General features: G+C 38.5%; 1 protein-coding gene across 22 annotated transcripts in view; it reads left to right on the top strand.

Annotated features, from left to right (window-relative positions):
- NRXN1 (neurexin 1) overlaps positions 1-20044 on the top strand; it is a 1686961-nt gene that overhangs the window by 1144069 nt on the left and 522848 nt on the right. For 2 of the 22 annotated variants that reach the window (XM_063918670.1, XM_063918681.1), the window contains exon 1: positions 4131-5186. The exons of 18 other annotated variants lie outside the window; for them this stretch is intronic. In XM_063918670.1, the coding sequence (XP_063774740.1) occupies positions 4952-5186 (235 nt within the window). In that variant the 5' untranslated portion in view covers positions 4131-4951. Of the gene's footprint in view, positions 1-4126; positions 5187-20044 lie in introns of those variants that run through there. 2 more of the 22 variants (XM_063918682.1, XM_063918671.1) reach the window with 2 other exon arrangements.

Below are 20044 nucleotides of genomic sequence, written 5' to 3' on the forward strand. Positions count from 1 at the left end.
CATCTTCTTCCACAAATGGCTGACCTTGGAAACCGCCAGTACAAATTCCGGCAGCTGCGACGTTTGCATATTTTTGCACAAGCACTATATACTGGATCACAGATGTGCTAGCATATGTGACCATCTTTGAATCTGGCCCATAGTACCTACTTTAACCTCTGCATTGCCATGATGGCCTTTCAGCAAGAATTAAGAATTAATAGTGTTTACGACATTTGAAGGATTAAAAAAAAATTAGCTTTTACTCTTGGGATGAAATTTAGAGCAATGTTTACGGGAAAGTCATTCTAGTTAAGGTAATTATCTCTCACTTGTGTTGGAGTTACATTTTTCTTGTTCTATCAATAAGGTGGCTGAAAGATGAACAATAAAAAGGGTTTTATCTGTGGTATTGATTGGGAAGGAAGTGAAGTTGTTTGGATCTATGTTGTCGCTCCTCAAGAGACTATTTATTTAAAATGAAATAAAATATATCAGAATTTCTTTAAAAGAGAAAAAGTTAACTTTTATTTAGAAGTACAAAGGGACATTTCTTAATCCCTGCAGTGGGAAATTGCTCTTTTTTCATGATCCATTGTTTTCTCTGTGTTTGACGTTGATTCTGTTAGTGAAGAGAGGAGCATGCTTACTTGCTTCTCAATGCATTTATTTTCTTTGCTTTGGCTGAAGCTTACCTTCTAAATCGTTGTTGAAGTAAATAAAAAAGCCTTTCCCATGCAATGATCTTAGAGTCTCAAGTGGACATCTGTGAATAGTGGAGCAAAGACAACATTTACATGAAGAGCTGTAAAAGGAAATTAAGGGTTGGGTACACTGTATCAAAGATGAAAGTTTGCCTTTGTGGCTGGGGATGTAGTTATGACTTCTTTTTCTGTTGAGTCTGTTTCAAATGCAAAAAAGCTGTACACAAATTCCTCAAGAGAGAACAGTCTTGACTTTAAAAACAAAAACACACTTATACTTTGTTTAAATACATAGATATTACTTCAATCCATCAGGCATATTAAAAGAAAGCTTAAGACAGATACTGTAGCTAGACAGATAGACAGACAGACAGACATGTATGTAGATAGATTGTAGATAGATAGCTAGCCAGATAGATAGATTGATAGATATATTGTAGATAGGTAGATAGATAGATAGATAGATAGATAGATAGATAGATAGACAGACAGACAGAGGGAGGTATGGCTAGACATGTATATAGATAGATCGTAGATAGATAGATAAATGGATAGATAGATATATAGATAGATAGATAGATAGATAGATAGATAGATAGATAGATAGATAGATAGATCACAGATAAATAGATAGATGGATCACAGATAGATAGATAGATAGATAGATAGATAGATAGATCACAGATAAGTAGATAGATGGATCACAGATAGATAGATAGATAGATAGATAGATAAATGGATAGATAGATAGATAGATAGATAGATAGATAGATAGATAGATAGATAGATAGATAGATCACAGATAAGTAGATAGATGGATCACAGATAGATAGATAGATAGATAGATAGATAGATAGATAGATAGATAGATACTAGACATACAGATAGAAGTTACATTTGGATGGTCACACATGCAGGCAAAACCTTAGTGCAGTGGTTCCCAACCCTAGAGTATCTGATTTTTTTCACGGTACCCCTAGACCAATTGTTTCTTATTAAGGAAATCAGAAAAAAATATTAAATTATGTAAATTATGTTTATATGTTATCTTTAGGTTCAGTTATGTGTTGATGGACAGGATTCACTTCTATTTGTCCACATATTTTATGATTTGAAGCCACAAGCACTGGTTATATCTATTGCATTGACCGTAAATAATTTTAATTGGACCACCAACCCAAGGCACCCCTGCAAGTACCCCGAGGCACCCCAGAGTGCCTATGTGCAAAGTTTGTGAACCACTGCCTTAGTGTAATACATGGCTGGCAATGAGGGCTGACTAGGTACACAGATCTTTTTACTGTATTTCCCTTTTTTATTTGTAAAGTTGATATTGAACATTCAACCATATTTACTGTAGGACTAAAACATTTTAACCTCCCACTTATGAAGACACAGTATTGTATAAATAGAAATGTCCCTTTTCCTTCAATGAGAAAAGAAAACTTCACCATTGTGCAGAATTTGGCCGCAAGCATATTGGAATATTGGAGATGGGCTGGAAGTTTTTTTTTATTGCTCCATGTTCCAGCTTAGTATGGGTAAACCAGATGTAATTAGCAATCAATTTTAACAAATATAATAGCACCCACAAAATATCCAGACCTTACGTGTCCAGCTCCTTTGTTTAAAGCTTGGGCCTTCAGCTAATTAAGACAGTTGGAGAATTGATTGTGCACTTATTCCTTGTGCAGTCAGATAGTAATGAGTATGTCATAGAAAAGCAGACTTACTCATTGCTAGCTTCACTGGCCCCATCATCACATATAGAGTCTCACTCATTTAACTTAGAATTACCCTATTCATTTTGTTTGGGGTCCGTGGACCTTGTCAGTTCTATGTATACTGTAATGACATGCTTCATAAATTTTATTGATACAGTAGGTCTGATCAATTTTGCTGTAATGATTTTCTGCCCACATATTTAATATATGTATTTGCATGTGGAAAATGTGAATGAGCACATAATTATAACTGAATTTCAGTATACACTATACACAGGGATGCTAGGATCTACAGAAAGCTACAGTATTTCCCAACTTCATAAGGAAGCTACATAGAAGAGCTAAACAGTAAAAATGTACATGGGTTCTCATCAGTGTTGAAATGTGTGGTGCAACTTCTTCAGTACACGGATCCTTTCAATTCACTTAAGTAGACCTGCTTGATATAATCTGATTGTATCCTTCAGTAAAGTGATGTTTAATTTAGCACCACCTCATCACTGAAAGAACAAATCTAGCTTGATAACTGTGTGAAAGCTGGAACAGATTAACATATCGAGACTTTTAAACCCAAAAACATCATTTTAAAAATGAATAGCTAAATCTTTAGCAGCCAAATTAAGTTTACCCTGTACTTTACATACTGACATGTACAGTGTTAATTCATAGTGCTGTCATTGCATGCAGTACTCCCAAAATAACCATGAGGCTCACTGGCACCTGTCAAAAATTGAACATAGGACTGTAGAAGAATTCTCATGGTGAATAACCCTTCAACCTTTGCATGCAATTTATGTAATTGCCTTAGAAATTCGCAGAGCAATCCCAAATTAATTGTGAACAAAGAGGTGTTGACTGTTGACAAAAAAAAAAAAAGCGTATTCATAATGCACCCCATGTATAATTCTATGATTACTCTTTCTGGTAAAAGGGAGACTGTGTCGATCAATCTGCTTAAAAAAAAAAATTGGAAGCGATCAGCCCTACAGTGCAGCTTTGTAAGCTGCTGGAAAGCAGAGTGATTTAGAAGCTCACAGCCTTAACCTGTTCAGCACCATCGTTAGCAATGATTCTGTTCCTTGCAGAGGTTCAGCACCACCGCGATGGACAGTGACTCGTTAGCGCCTAGTGACTCGTTAGCGCCTATACTGCTCTTTACTGTTGTTCAGCACCACCGCGGTGGACAGCGACTCGTTAGCGCCTATACTGCTCTTTACTGTTGTTCAGCACCACCGCAGTGGACAGCGACTCGCCAGAAATAATTCCCTTCCTTTTAGAGGTTCAGCACCACCGCGGTGGACAGCGACCCACTAGAAATTATAATTATATTCCTTTCTAATATATAAAAGGAAACAATACATTCGATTACATTTTATTGTGGTGTGTGTGTACAATTCGAGGAGTGAGAGAGAAAGAGACGTGTTCACATATACAGTATTTAGCTTTGTGGGGGAAATACCCTCACTCCACGAGACATGTAATCCCGGCACAAAAACAGCATTCCTGACATAGAACCATGAGAGCGCAAGGCGGCGCAATAGCACATTGATTAAATCTGCGATAGGTTGTGACACCCCTCTAGCATTCAAAGGGTTAAGAAGATGTGTATAAGTTTTCTTCCCCCCCAAGATGTTGGAATATTTGATCTATAGCATGAAAGGGGAAATGCTATGGATATCTGCATCAGTGCCTTGCGCAAACGGCAAAGATAAGAGTTGCTGTTTCTTTTGAACATTTCTGAAAACTGAGCAGCGCATACTTTGGTGTTCTAGGTGTATAATAATAGCAAAGGGAATCAGAAATGGTTTTTTTCACACCATTATTCTGCCTCCCTCTTTCACATAGGCTCTTCCTCTGCATTGCATCCAAGCTTCAGTGATTTGCTGTTTGGAGACTGCAGATTTGCATAGGCTTCAGATCGGAAGCATATTCTTCTCCTTGATTCTTTCATAAGGGTGCACTATTCTCTGGAAACATCCTCTGGTATTACTGTTAATAGTCAGACCACTCAGATTGCTTTGGGGGAAGGCTGATTATTGAGTTGCTGTGGTTAAGACTGCTCTGTGAGTCCATACACTAAATGCAGGAATCTAGGAGAGCACATCAATTTTTATTCCTCAGCAAGCTCTAGGAAGTGGCTTTTTTTTTCCTCTTCAGTATTCTAACTGGATATCCTGTGGATTAATATGGATGCGATTCATCTAGAGAAAATCCCTTTTATGCTGGTAGTTTTGCAAACTATGGATCGTTAATTGAAAGCTGCTCCCTCAACTTGTCGCCTCTTCTGAATTGAAGAGGATCAAGTGAAGATACACACAGATTGTGCTTTCCAAGTGACTATGCGTTTGGCTGGGGATTGGTTTCATTGGACCAGAAAACTGGGGGAAAGGATGGAGTAGACGGAGAAAGGGGAGAAAGTCGTATTTTCCAGGCTTGAGAGGAGACTGGGGAATGGCGCTGTGAATGTCAAGGCTTGTGGAGTAGTGTTGGGGAAAAGTTTGTGCAGAGCTGCGTCCGGGAGGCTGCGCTCTGCCTGTCTGCTCCATGCAGCAGCAGCAGCAGAGGGTACCGTGGAACTCCAGCGCTGACCCGGGCCCCGGGTGCGCCGGCCTCCGCCTGGCCATGTGGATACTGCCTCTTACCCTCAGTGGGGTCTTCGGGGTGACCTGGGGGGCATCGAATCTGGGATCTCACCACATTCACCACTTCCACGGAGGGAAGCATGTATCGGCGCCTATCGCGATCTACAGGTCACCTGCTTCCCTAAGGGGTGGAAACGGTGGGTTTCTATTTTCACCTCCCCCATGTCTGCTTTTAATCTCGTTTGCTTGTTAGAGGGAATAAAAAAGTCCTGTAAATACATATATCTTATTCTGCCTCCTAATGACATAGATTCTATGCCTCCTGATGCCTCCCCCTGGCTTGGAAGAGGTTAATCAGTACCAGCAGTGTGGCTCTTCTAGGTTCTATGCCTCCTGTTGCCTCCCCCTGGCTTGGACGAGGTTAATCAGTGCCAGCAGTGTGGCTCTTCTAGATTCTATGCCTCCTGATGCCTCCCCCTGGCTTGGAAGAGGTTAATCAGTGCCAGCAGTGTGGCTCTTCTCTCAATGCATTCTTCTTGGGAAGAAGAGAAAAGCGTTTTATGTTGCAAGCAGACAGCGTGTACTACAGTGTATTTGCCATTATTCCAGATAAAGCACGTTTCTTGGGTTAGCACTTTGCATTGAACACTGCATGTGTGAGATGATGTAAGTGGGTGTATAATGTCCTTGTTTAATATTATTGAGCATATTTGCAGCCTCTGTGCTGGTTAATGCACTGAAAGGTAGAGAGAGAGAGAGAGCATTGTACTATGTAATACAGAGAGCTACACCACAGGGACATTGCATTGTGAATGTGTTTAGACTGTTGTGATGTACAGTATGACACACACATGGGAACCGTCTGCTAGTGTGTGCCATACTACCTTAATCAACTGTTGTTTTCAGTCTCTGGCTAGTTGAACACTCATGGCTTGTGACCAGAGTCCTCTGTAGATACTGTAGTGAATGTATATCTCTATAGTATGTAAGACAGACTGTAACATTTGTTATTTGTATAGCTGACCCTCCAATTACTATTCAGTTTTCCTATTGTTACACAGCTTCATTCATTTCTGCATTGCAAGCCAAGCCCAGATGAGATATAACATAATCGAAAATTCACAAATCCACTATCTCCTAAAGACACATTAATGTCAGTATGCAGAGTCCACTATTATCTCCCCTTACAGTATATGTGAGATTTGTGTAGAACCTTAATGTGTGTCCTAGTGGGATATTTTTTTTCTGTACTGTGCTTCTGTCACAGACATATCACTTACAGTTGCCAGGCTTTTCTGTGTTCACTCACCTACACTCAGGCACATAATTAGCTGAACCCCCATTTGATGATTACTTCCTGAGTTTTAACCAAGTAGATGGAATGCTAGGGCGATCATAAGGAAACATACTGTAGTAATAAAAAACAGATTTTCCAGAGATTTTGACATCTATGGAAAGTGCATCTATTGTAGCTGTAGAACAGATACAATGCAGAAATATCTATAATACCTGATGAATTTAAACTGTTCCAATTATACTGTATGTGTTATATTTAGTGTTAAATAATCAGACCTAGGAATGACAGCACACATAGGGCCTGAGACATGGATAATGCAAGGAAACCAAGATGTCTTTCTATTATAAATGCTGGTGTAAGACTATCACGATTTTGCAATTTTACTTTCATATGGAGCTTGATGCAGGTTCCCCAGGGAAGATATACTGGAATAGCAGATTTATATTCTGTGCAGTGTGATCTCAGGAGTCTGAGGGACTTCAAATTGTTTCTAGGAACATCTGTGCAAGCAATATAAATAAATATATATATATATATATTCATTTAGCTGTACTTTTAATTATTTTGTATTTTAATAAATGTGCAATCTATGCTATGTGTTCTATTTCTGTATCCAATATTTAACTACATATCTATGTATCTATATATCGGTCTATCTATCTATCTATCTATCTATCTATCTATCTATCTATCTATCTATCTATCTATCCACTTTCTATCTCTTTTTGCAATTGAAGCATTTACCACTGGTGACCTAGAGGCTCTAATTGTCTAGCCAAATGTAAATTTCTCATGGCCGGTAATGGCTCCTGCACATGCTGGCATTATTAGACTCCTTATGTCAATGATAATCCAAAGGTCTCCTACAGCTACAAAAAAATTCTATTTGGCTTCTGCCCCTATGATCATGAGCACACATTGTTTAAAGTGAATACAGAGTGTGGAATGCATAACTGCACAAAAACTTCCACATTCATTAGTGGGGTATATGGAGTGATGTCATCATGATCCTGAAGGGGGGCAGAGGGGTCTGAATAACATTGCAAGGGTGGTTCTAGGCTCTTCCCTGCTACTAAATCTTTTAGCTACAGATTAATAGATAAGCCATGAATAACACAGGATCCAATAAATAGAAGAAAAATATTTATTTATTTCCCACCCTCCTCCCCATCTTACTATATAATGTTAAGCATTGAGGGTGTCACTTGTGCATTCTGTATATCGTGCACCCTGTAAGAAATGAAGGTCACCTAAAAACCCAGCCAAACTATGTTGGCCAACAGTATTTGCTAAATCCCCCCCCCCCCCCCTCCACACACACACTTACTTTTCCTACAGTGTATTGAGGATTTGTGCACAAAAATATGGGGTATATGGGGTATATCGTAAGGTAGTCGACGTACAAATAAAATATACACCTTAAATCCTTAAATTCTCATAATTATGTCAAACCTTGTACAGAGTGCACATATTGTATACACAATCTTTGTAAATAATCAATCCTTGTAAATAATAGATCTTTTTGATCAAATGTGGAGGTAATAGCTACTGTTATATGGTTATTTATGGAATAAGAATGTTTCCCTTGTCTTAGCTATTTTTTTTCTATACTGTATAACACAGAAGTCCTATCTGTCCTGAAAGAAGCAATATTAAATTTGCTTTTAGGAACTCAAATATGAAAAAAGTATGCCCATTTAAATCGGGCATTGCACCATGTGAAATAGTCTGGTAAGGAAGGCTGGAGATCCCATAGTCCTCAAGTGGTTAAGCTTTGACGCTGCCAAAACTATATTTACACTTATTAAAAAGACCTGTCTTGAAATACAGACATTTGTGTGTGGAATCATGTTTATCCCCTTTCCCTACACAGTGTCCCTCCCTGCCTTCACCACCTGTGATGTGATATCATACTGAAAGTCACCCACTGCTCACCTGCACATCACATGCACAGTAATTCAATTGAAGAGGCAATTGCCTGGAGAGACCATTGCAATCCATTGAGGAGATGCCTAATAAAGATGTGACAGCACAAAACAGTTTTACATTTTAAATATCAAGATGGGGCTTATCTAGTTTGTTCTTAAACACGCATATCTTTATTTCAACAGAGCATAACTTAAGACAAATTAAGTGAGAATGGCACTAGCAAGAGTTAACGTTCTAGAGTAGCTACATTGTAATATGTCTCTTGCATTGAATCCCATAAGTAATCAATTAAAAAACACAGACATTTCTATCAAAGGATCTGTTTATATTATAAGGATGTGTAAATAATTAATATATTATAGGATCATTATTGCCAAAATGTATAAAAATACACTTAAAATATTCTGATTGCTGGCGCACTTCTGCAGATTTCTTACTCTTGATTAATTATGTTGGAAAATGTTCATGGTGCAAGAGGGTTCCAGAGGAACTAGTGATATATATTTATCTCTGATATTTTAATCTGACCATCTGTAAATACAGTATAATGTTTCGCATTATTTTAAGGCATACAGAGGTAAAGAACATCAGTGCGGTATTTTGTGATGAAAGTTTCAACTAGCGTTGACATTTGGTCGTCACTGGTATTTCTCAGACCTACTTTTGTTTGTAAAGGTCAGACATCAGATAAAGGATTTCATGCTACTGTGTTTATGGCTTTAGGTGGTGGCTTGTTTAGGTGGCTTCTGTGGATTACTGAATTGTGCAGGTTAGGAAGTAGACCCTACAACCCCTTACTATGTTATCATTTATTATGTGATGACCATGCGAATGATGGACTGGTATTTTGTTTCCATGCTTTTGGTATTTTGTTTCCATTTTTTTTTTATTTGATTAGTGATTCTGTAATCAATGTGACATGCATCAATTGTAAACAAATATTAGTTCAGTGGTCCAATTTATTGTATCTCTTTGTTTTTGGAAAAGGACAGGTGGTCATTGGGCTTAACTGCAAACATACAGTACATTTTCAGATGTTCCATTGTATAAGTTGTGCTTTATGGTAATTTTTTTATGGTTTCATGTTATCAAAGAGAAGAAATTACTATTTGATTTTCATGAAGTTAGGAACCTGTCTGAAAGTACAGTTGCATCAGTGAATGTATGAATTGAGTAAGGGAATATTTCTCAAAAATGGTGCTGAGGTAACTGTAAGTCTACTGGGGTTGGTTGGGGAAAACGCATTGGAGGAATGCATTCAGCCAGCAAGTTTCTAGTTATATAGCACTCAGTGTCTACCCCATCTGTGTCACCCCTGTCTGTCTGCCACTTCCCTTTAGAATGTAAGCTCTCATGAGCAGGGCCCTCTTCCCTCATTTGTTTTTCCTTCTCATACTGAAAATATCTTCTACTCCATACTCCTTTCGACGGCACCAAATCCCTCAATTTTCTGTGACCCTTATACTTATTTCAGTGTCGCCTGCTGATGCAACTATGTTTATATACCCTGTACTTGTTCTATACTGTCTTGAACTGTAAGTTACTGTTTTCTTATTTGGTTATTTGTGTATGTAATTGGGTGCTGCAGGTCCCTTGTGGTGCCATATAAAGGATAATAATAATAATAGCCTCCTGCCATAGGCTTTTCTATAATGGGTGCAAGGTGTGCGGACCAGATGGGCCCCTGGGTCCAGTGGGGTCCACACCAAATACCATATAATTTACCTCTCACTTACCCCTTCAGAGTTTCTGTGTGATTTACGCATGCACATTGGAGATGTCCCCTGGGAATACGGCATGGGCACCATGTTCCCGGAGACCTGTGCATGCACAGTAGACTCTGCCATAATGCAAGAGTCTACCGCTGCCACAGGAGATGGCCTGGAACGGAGTTTGCACAGCGGCCCTATCCTCTCTTAAAACACCCCTGCCTCTCGCACCAGTTTTCATGGCAGTGTGGTTGCATGATGGTCACCATTGCTGCTTGACAATGACAGTTTCATGGGTTCGATCTGAACCCACTTTTGTTATCGCGTGTTCTAGGTTTCCTTATACACACTGGTAGGTTTATTGGCTTTTGGAGATATTTAGGTTCTTTGCAACATGTGGGCACTATAACTGTTAGTAGATTAATAATAAATAAATGTCTCCATGACATTCTTAATGTACCCGTGTACTGCTGCAGACAATAAAAATGCAGTTATTTAGTTTGCAGCTTTCCTTTTTGTTCTCTTGCCAGTCTATAAACACATTTCAAGAAAGACAACTAAAGAAAGGATTTCAGCATCAGTAGACTTACAGTTTCTCTATAAGCACATTACACATGTGCACACTGTTTTAATGGAACACATTCATCTGCCCAGTGGGACTGATTTCCAGTATATAAGGGCATATTCATCATGTTAATTATCGGGGGGCCAGACGGCCCCGATAATTATCATCTGGACTCGCAGTGAGCGCTGGAGCATGGAGAGACAGCTGATGTGAAAAAAATCAGCTGTCTCCACAAATTTTTTCACTTTTTCTTTCAAAGCAGTGAAAAAATTTGTCAGTGCTAGCACTAGTGCACCTGCATCAACCAGTATACACGCAGGTGACAAGCCCTCGGCATCCGGCCGAAGGACAGTGGTGGTAGGATAAAGGAGGATCCTTGATCACAAGCCGGACATACTTCCCATAGGTAAGCAGCGGGGATAAGGGGGCATTTGCCATCTGTAGATGGCAAATACTCCTGCAGTCAAGCTCCAAAAATATTGTTTTTTCAGAGCTCAATGAATGAGGTCTCCATACTAGTTGATGGCGACGCCGGGCCAGAGTAAAAGATAAGCAGGAGATATCAGTGATATCTCCTGCATTATCTTCTTGATGAATGTACCCAAAAACTTAATTTTTAGAAAAGTAGGCGAAAATGTTAATTTTCACCTATGTTTTTTTTTTTTTATAAATTAAGTGATGATGAATAGACTCCCATATTGTCCCTGGTGATTTAACACACAATACTAGGATTACAAATAATGTTCACATGGTCAATTACTGCACGTTTCAAGTGTAAAATGACTTGAATTGATAGAATAATGAATTGCAAGCAAATATGACATTCAAATGTACATAGCACTATGGTCACTTCATTTAACTGAAATGCTGCTGAACAAATTGGCAGTATCGGTTTGTTTTTTTCATTATTATTTAAACCAGTGGCATTTATGATATAAAATTGATTGTTTGATCATATTTTGGCCATTGCAGTGGTATTGTGTTTTACGTTTTTTATCTTGGACAGTGAGATTTTCTATTTAAAACAAAAAAAAAACCCATTCCTTATTGAGACTCATAGCTTCATTTTTCTTCATTCTCCTCCTTCGCTATGCTTCATTTGCACTATCATGGCTTGTCATTTGTAAGGCTTACAAGGTGACAAAGCAGGGCTTATAGTTAACCTCTGCATATTTATGCGTGCTGACCCAGTTTGGAGGATTGTGCATTTAGAAGATATTGCATTTTTAGAATCCATTCTGATTTTTATAAAAAAAAAAAAAAAGAAATAGAAAATCACCATGGAATGGTATATACTATATATGCTTGCCATCATTATGTGCTGTATGTAAAGCTACCTCACCCAGCATGTATCCTCCATTTACACATTGGTCTCTCAAGTGTTTTATTTAAATCTACAGATATATTTGCAGTCTACTTGGTTAAAGAAGTTGTTCACTCTCAGAGGAATTCAAGTCTACAATTATAGCTACAGTCAACTGTAGTTGGTTAAAGAAGTTCTCCCCAATCAGAGGATAATCATGTTTTTTAAAAGCACAGATAGAAGCTAGAAGAGAAAGCAACGTATAAACTGTACCAAGTGCAGAACAGAGCTAGTAAAGAATAACAAATTAATGTCTTATGGAGTTATAAAATCTCATTATGTGGAGTTGCATATTTTACTTTGATTGCATTTACTATCTTCAAACTGTTAAATGTAGAATCTTTTAGTTACATTATTATTAATAGGTGGCCAGTAACATAGCAACCTTGATAACACACAATGTCAGAGGTTCTCTATAATGTAGGTATGGCCATTATCTGATTGCCACCTTGTACAGTTTTGCAATTATTGCTAAACTACTGTTGCACCACATGATGCTCAGGTTAAGCCTGTGCAGTACTGGCAGAGATCAATCAATGGGAAATGGCTTTATGAATGGAATTACGTTTTCTTTGATAAGTACAGTATGTTCTTTAATGTGTATTTCATCATACATTTACTCTTGTACATTATTTTCACATATTTCTTCTTTAAGTAGAATTTGATAAAGACCTATTGGAAATGAGGAAATGCTAAATTGCTACGCATTTAGAATTTGTTACTATAATCTTATTTTACATGAATAAGATACTGAGGTTCAGTTAATTATAAATGAATCATTTTATAAATTAAAATGAATTATTTAGGGTACAATCTATACCCAAATTGAAAGTAAGTGAAAAGGCACTGATTTCTCAAATCATTGTAATATTTGACATGCACATTAAGGATTCACGATGAACAGATTCAAGATTTGTTCTATATGGTGTTTCTATCTCTATACACTTGTCCAGCAATGGGACGAATCACAAAGTATATTGAAGCTAAACATGATTGTCAGTGATGTCCATATGTGTATAAGTGCTTCAACAGAATATATGCATATTTAATGACATAGTTATGTTGGTGCTAACAGTTACAGCGCTACTTGAGATAATTGCTGACAGTTCCATTTTATACATAATTTATGTCAGATTGTTGATTTTAGGCCTTAGCCAGTGTAGAAATATATTAAATATAAACCATTCATATAGTTATATACAAAGTAATTATGTAATTTTTTTAACATTTGTATATTGTGTATGACATACAGTGCAGAGCAAAAGGTGTGCCTATCAGACAGTTTAGGGTAGATATACTGTACTAAAGCCTCTAAAATAGACATATGGCAGAGTTGCCCATAGCAACCAATCAGAGTCTGTCTATTATTTTCTAGAATGCAATAGAGAAATGATAACTAGAATCTGGTTGGTTGCTATGAGCAACACCACCATTTGTCTGGTTTAGAAGCTTTAGTTAATATACCTCTGTGGGGTAAATTTACTAAGATGGGAGTTCTATTTAAGATGGGATGTTGCCCGTAGCAACCAATCAGATTCTACTTCTCATTTATCTAGCACCTTCTAGCAGATAATACCTGGAATTTGATTGGTTGCTATGGGCAACATCCCATCTCAAACAGAACTCCCATCTTAGTAAATTTACCCCTTAGAGTGTGTTTCCTGAGAGTAAGATAATTACTCTCAGCCTGGGATTTTTTTTATATGTCACTTTGCATGATGTATAACATACACATACAGGGGCGGATTGGCCAAAGGGCTCACCAGGAAGATTCCTGGTAGGCTGGTGTGTCTGTGGGGCCTGTTTTGTGTGTTGTCATGTGGCCCCACCCCCCACATGACAGGAAGCCCACTGCATTGTCCCCATTCAATCTGTTATTCCATCTCTACAGTACAGCAACTCTGCCATCCAGTGATGCTGCCATGGCTACATGGTATGTTATTCTTCTTGTGCTGCCCATATCGGGCCACTTCTAGTTCACAATCCGCTCCTGGTCTGCAGCAAGAGACACAAGGGAGGCCACAAATACGTACAATCAGGCCCTACAAGGAGGGATCCTGCCTCCCTCAACAGACCTCACTGCTTCATCAAACCACACACCCAATAGGGCTGCTTCCAAAAATTTCCTGGGCTGGTTTTCCATTCCAATCCATCTCTGTACACATACCCTCCAACTTGACCCATTCCATTAGGTACAAAATGCTCTGTTCCTGGACTTGGTTTCCAGTGGCGGCTCCAGAGGTGGGGCTGCAGCTAAAGTACAAAATTCAGATAGGGGAGCCTCACCAACTGCCACCCCAAACTGCAAAACATTGCCTTCTGGGACTTATTGGCAGTTGGTGTGGCTCCCCTGTTTGAATTTTGGACTGTTCTGCGGCCCCACCTCTGCAACTGCCACTGTCCAGGAACAGATAATTTTGTACTTAATGGAATTGATCATGTTGGAGGCTATGCATACATTATGAGTAAATTTAGCGAGCAAGTTTAGGAGCATGGCTTCCAAAGGGAGTTGCATCTATAACCCATAGCATTATAAAGCCATGTGCACGGTCACAGCATCACCTCCTTTGCACTCTGGCCCTATTGAGAAATCAGGATACTTTGTACCACCCCTAAATCTCTTGGTGCCCCTGATTTTGGCATTTGCACACTTTTTGCTCTGTCTGTTGTAAATGGCCCATTTCTTAGGAAACTTTGAAGTAGCTGTGATCTGAGGGGCTTAGTCTTCCAGGCAAATTAAATTACCACCTAAGAGAGAACTGTCCTTCTTTGGTCAGATGTTGCCTTCCATGCTTTCTTGCATAACCCCCATGCATCTCTCACATTTCTTAATTGCCATTATTCAGCAACATATGCTTGCTGTGTGCATTGAGTTATAACATGTATAGCGTGAGCAATTTATTTATTATGCATGTATTATGACAATCTTGCTTTTTTTTGCACACAAGATGCCTTCAAAGGAAATATTCAGCAAGCCTTTCTTGGCAATCCTATTACTTTTGTAATTATACTTCCAATTACAACAAAATAATTGGCAGCGTCCTGGCATGTCTCAACGAAAGCAATGGGTAAAAGTACTTGTGTTCTGCACAGTATTCCCTTTGAGTGATGATCTCTAGTCTTCAACAAGAAACAGCATGAACTCGCTAGAGTAAATCCACAAATATAAAAGCTATACTATGGCAATAAGATGTATACAAGTCCCATAGGCAATATTAGATTCTTTTTGCAGTGAAATTTCACCATAATATAATATTAATACAAAACTCAATTGATCATGTTTTGACAGACATGCATCCTGTTATTAAGAATAATGTATTTGTGTCAGAGGTATAAATGACCTTTTTTTATTTTTTTTTGCTGTTTTTCTTACCGCCTACATTTTTTCGCTCTCAGTGCAAATAAAGGGAAACAGGTTCTGCTGCAAATCATAAGCACTATGTAGGGCAAGGCAATTTTCATTGAAGGATTATTAAGTCAGTGCACATAATTCATTATGCAAATATATTCAGCTAATGTATATGTTTATTAATATAATCAATGTAATAGCACCTGTAGTGCTAATACTGTACTTTTTTTTGAGGCCTTACTCCCTATGTGATACTATCTGTTCCCTATGTGATATCTGTCAGATTCCCTCATCTCTCCTACAGAATGATGGTACATTTCAGCTTCTTTACAAAGACAAATATGTATTCTCCATAAGTCACAAAGTATTATTAAATAGATGGCCATTAAAATGTAAAGCACGGATGGTGTAATGGTTAGCATTACTGCCTCACAGCAGTGAGGTCATGGATTCGATTCCCACCAAGGTCCTAACGGTGTGAAGTTTGTATATTCTCCCTGTACTTGCGTGGGTTTCCTCCGGGTACTCCGGTTTCCTCCCACAGTCCAAAAATATACTGGTAGGTTAATTGGATCCCAACAAAATTAACCCTAGCGTGAATGTGTGTGGTGTACATGTGGTAGGGAAAATAGATTGTAAGCTCCACTGGGACAGGGACTGATGTGAATGGCCAAATATTCTCTGTAAAAGCGCTATATAAATAACTGGTAATAAATAATAAATAAATAAACTGTAGTAGGGAGGGCCATCGGTGTGGTTGCCATCCATGGTTACCATACATGATTATCATCAATGCTGATATAGCAAGTAACCATCGATGGCTGCCAACTGTGCAGTGGATGACCATTGCACAGTTTCCACAACTGATGGTCATCTCTTTTCTTTCACAGACTCCATATGGGCCAATCAGAACTCAGGGGCGGGTCTTTGAGGGTGTCAGGTGGTAGAGCTATGCTCTCTGTCCCAACACCGCATTGGAACATGAAAAAAAAATTCTGGTTGTGCCTTGCCATAGATGGTTGGAAACTATCTGGTTCTCTCCCCATCGATGACAAAAGTATTATACATTGGCCATAAACCATTGATGATTTTGAATCATCGATAGTTATCCCTGAACTGAATATGACTGCCTTTGGAAAATAGTTAAATAACACTGGATTTATGAACATAGCTTCATAAAGATGCATTGTTTCCCATGAATTTTTACTCACCCAGTCTTCTCACTTTTTCTATATGTTTTGACAGATACAAAGTAATGTCTCATAAGGACACACCTCTGACCTTTCCAAGACTACACACCTTACACACCAGCAACCTACCCTAAGTTATCCTTCCTTTGATCACCAGTATGTCCTTTTGATATACAGTAGTTCTGGGTTTACATGAATTCAAGGAATTGTTGGATCCTGATTCCTGATAGGGTCCTATATCCAGGGTCATAGCCAGAACTGTGTGAGTCCCATAGCAACATTATATAGGGGCCCCTGTTCCAAAGCCTCTAGAGAGACACCTCTGTGCAGCAGTTGTTAATTTTATACTCCAGAGTAATGCCCTAGTACATTTTCTGAACCACAGTAGTGCCTTAGTTAATGTAATGCCCAGTAGCAGTGCCCTAGTTTATTTTAGAAACTATAGTAGTGCCCTAGTTATATCACATTGTTGGGCTGCAAGTACACATTATGTAACACAGGACCCCTAATTCACATTATGACATACAGTGTCCCCAGTTCATATTATGTTACGTTACAGTGCCCCCAGTTCATATTATGCCATACTATTTTGCCTCCACTTCATATTGTGCCACATTACAGTGCCCCAGTTCATATTATAATGCCCTCCGGTCTATTTTACACCACATTACACATCATCAGGTCCAGGGGCATACCTAGAATATTTTAGGCCCCTAGGCAAAAGTTTGTAAGGGCCCCTATGTACCAGCCAATAGTGAAAACTGTATATAACACATGTAAATTTGACAGGGAAGGTGGCCCTTTTTAGCTCTGGGCCCCATAGCAGCTGTACTCCCTGCACCTATGGTAGCTATGGCTTTGCCTATGTCCTTTCTGAATTCTCCAAAACACCCATACCTGCTGGCAGTATAACAGTATGAACTGTGTAATCACTGCCATTACATAGTAACATAGTAAGTGAGGTTGAATAGAAGCAAAATACCCATTGTGTTCAACCTGTATTCTGTATTAAGTTGAGTTGATTATAATGTATCTGTGAAGTAATGTTTTATGACTAGTTAACAACTATAAATTATGTTATACTTGGATTATCAATGTCAATATTTGAAATGTTATAACCTTGGATATCCTTTTCAATCAGAAATTCATCCAATCCTTTTTTAAAAGCATTTACAGAGTCCGCCATTACCACCTTCCCTGGCAAGGAATTCCAAATACTTATTGCCCTAACAGTGAAGAACCCTTTCCTCCATTGCGTACAGAATTTTCTCTCATCCAGCCTCAGCGAGTGCCCACGTGTCCTAAACAGAGTTCTTTTAATAAATAATTCCTCTGATAACTCTTTGTAATGCCCCTTTACATATGTGAAGACATAAATAATGTCTCCTCTTAGACACCTCTTTTCCAGTGTATACATATTCAACCTAGTAAGCTTTCCACGTAATCCAGTCCCTCTAGCCCTTAAATCAATTTAGTAGCACACCTTTGAACCCTTTCGAGTTCACCGATATCTTTTGTATACAGTGGTGCTCAAAACTGAACACAATATTCCAGGTGCGGACGTACCAATGATTTGTACAATGGCAGGATTACATCCTCGTCCCTTGTTTCAATTCCCCATTTTATGCACGCTAGCACCTTACTTGCCTTCTTTACTACGCTTTGACATTGTATACGGTTATTAAGCCTATTATCAATGAGTACCCCCAAATCTTTTTCCAATACTGTTACACCTAGACTTTTTCCATTTAATATGTAGGATGCAAGTTTGGTGTTAGTCCCAAACTGCATAACCTTGCATTTTTCTATATTGAACCTCATTCTCCATTTAGATGCCCAGATTTCAAGTTTAGATAAGTCATTCTGCAGACACACATCTATTTCTGATTTAACACACAGTTTAGTATCATCTGCAAAGATTGACACTGTGCTTTCCAGGCCTATTTCTAGGTCATTGATAAATATGTTGAACAGTAGTGGCCCGAGTACGGACCCTTGTGGTATTCCACTGACTACTAGTGTCCAGCTTGAGTACTTCCTGTTGACCACTACTCGCTGTACCCTGTTATCCAGCCAGTTACTTATCCATGTACAAACATTTTTTCCTAGGCCAAGCTCCTTTAATTTGATTATCAGTCTCCTATGAGGCACTGTATCAAAGGTTTTTGCAAAATCTAAGTAGACCACATCCACTGCTTTTTCATGGTCAAGATTGTCGCTCACTTACTCATAGAAGTTAACTAAGTTTGCTTGACATGATCTGTCCCTCACAAACCCATGCTGGTTCTTGCTAATAATCTTTGTGGTCTGCAGGTACTCCTGTATGCTATCTCTTAGAATTCCTTCCAATATTTTCAAACTAACCGATCTGTAGTTACCCGGATGATTTTTGGATCCCTTTTTAAATAATGGCACTACGTCAGCTATACACCATGCTATACCATGCCTGATCTAATTGAATAATTGAAATTCAAGTATAGGGTCTTGCTAGTCGTGACCTAAGCTCCATAAGAACCCTCGGATGAAGCCCATCTGGGCCAGGTGATTTATTAATTTTTATTTTGCTTAATCTCTCCCTGACTACTTATTCACTTAAACAAGTATCTAACCACGAATCATTACTGTCACTATCGCTATGCACTACACCCACCATCAGTTCTTCTCTAGTGAACACTGATGTAAACAATTTGTTCAGTATTTCCGCTTTTATTTCATCATCATTTATCAATATTCCAAATTCATGTTTTATTGGACCTACAGTATGTTCTCCTTTTTTAACCTTTTACTGTTTATGTATTTAAAAAACTTTTTAGGATTGGTTTTAACTCTCTATAACGATTTGCTTTTCATTTTAAATTTTAGCTGCTCTTATTGCTTTTTTGGACCTTTTATTGCATTCCTTGTAGTACTGGAATAAGGTTCCGGTCCATGTCGACCATTTGTCCATGTCGACCATGCCAATGTCGACCAATAGTGGTTGACCTAATGACTTGCAACCATAACATGGTCGACCATCTGAATGGATACCCTGGAATGAATCCTCCTTTCCATTAGATTTAAATGCTTTGAAAGCACGCTTTTTTTAATCGATTTCTGCCTTGACCTTCTTGTTAAGCCATATCGGTTTGAGTTTGGTACTCCTGCGTTTACCGCCCATTGGAAAAAATGTGTGAATATTGCTATCTAGCAACCCTTTTAAAGCATCCCACATTTCCAAAGTGTTCTTACCATGAAACAAAACTTCCCACTCAATGTCGTTTAGTGCACATCTCAGCATACTGAAGTTAACCTTCCTAAAGTTAAATGTTTTTGTTGAACCCTTATAGCTATGTTTCCTGAAACTGGTGTCGAATGTGATCATGTAGTGATCGCTGTTACCCAAAGTCTCCCCAACTTTAGTGTTTGATATAATGTCCACATTATTAGTGATTACTAGATCCAGAGTAGTTTTACCCCTAGTTGGGTCCTCGACTAATTGAGACAAGTAGTGATCCTTTAACATATTTAAGAACCTGTTGCTCCTATCTTTAACACATGAATTGTTACTCCAATTTATATCAGGATAATTAAAATCCCAATCACTAGGATGTTCCCTCAATCCCACAGCACTTTTGATTTGCTGCAAGAGTTGTTCTTCCTCATGTATGCTAATA

The sequence above is a fragment of the Pseudophryne corroboree genome, chromosome 4 (assembly GCF_028390025.1).
Source record: "Pseudophryne corroboree isolate aPseCor3 chromosome 4, aPseCor3.hap2, whole genome shotgun sequence".
Classification (NCBI taxonomy): Eukaryota; Metazoa; Chordata; class Amphibia; order Anura; family Myobatrachidae; genus Pseudophryne; species Pseudophryne corroboree.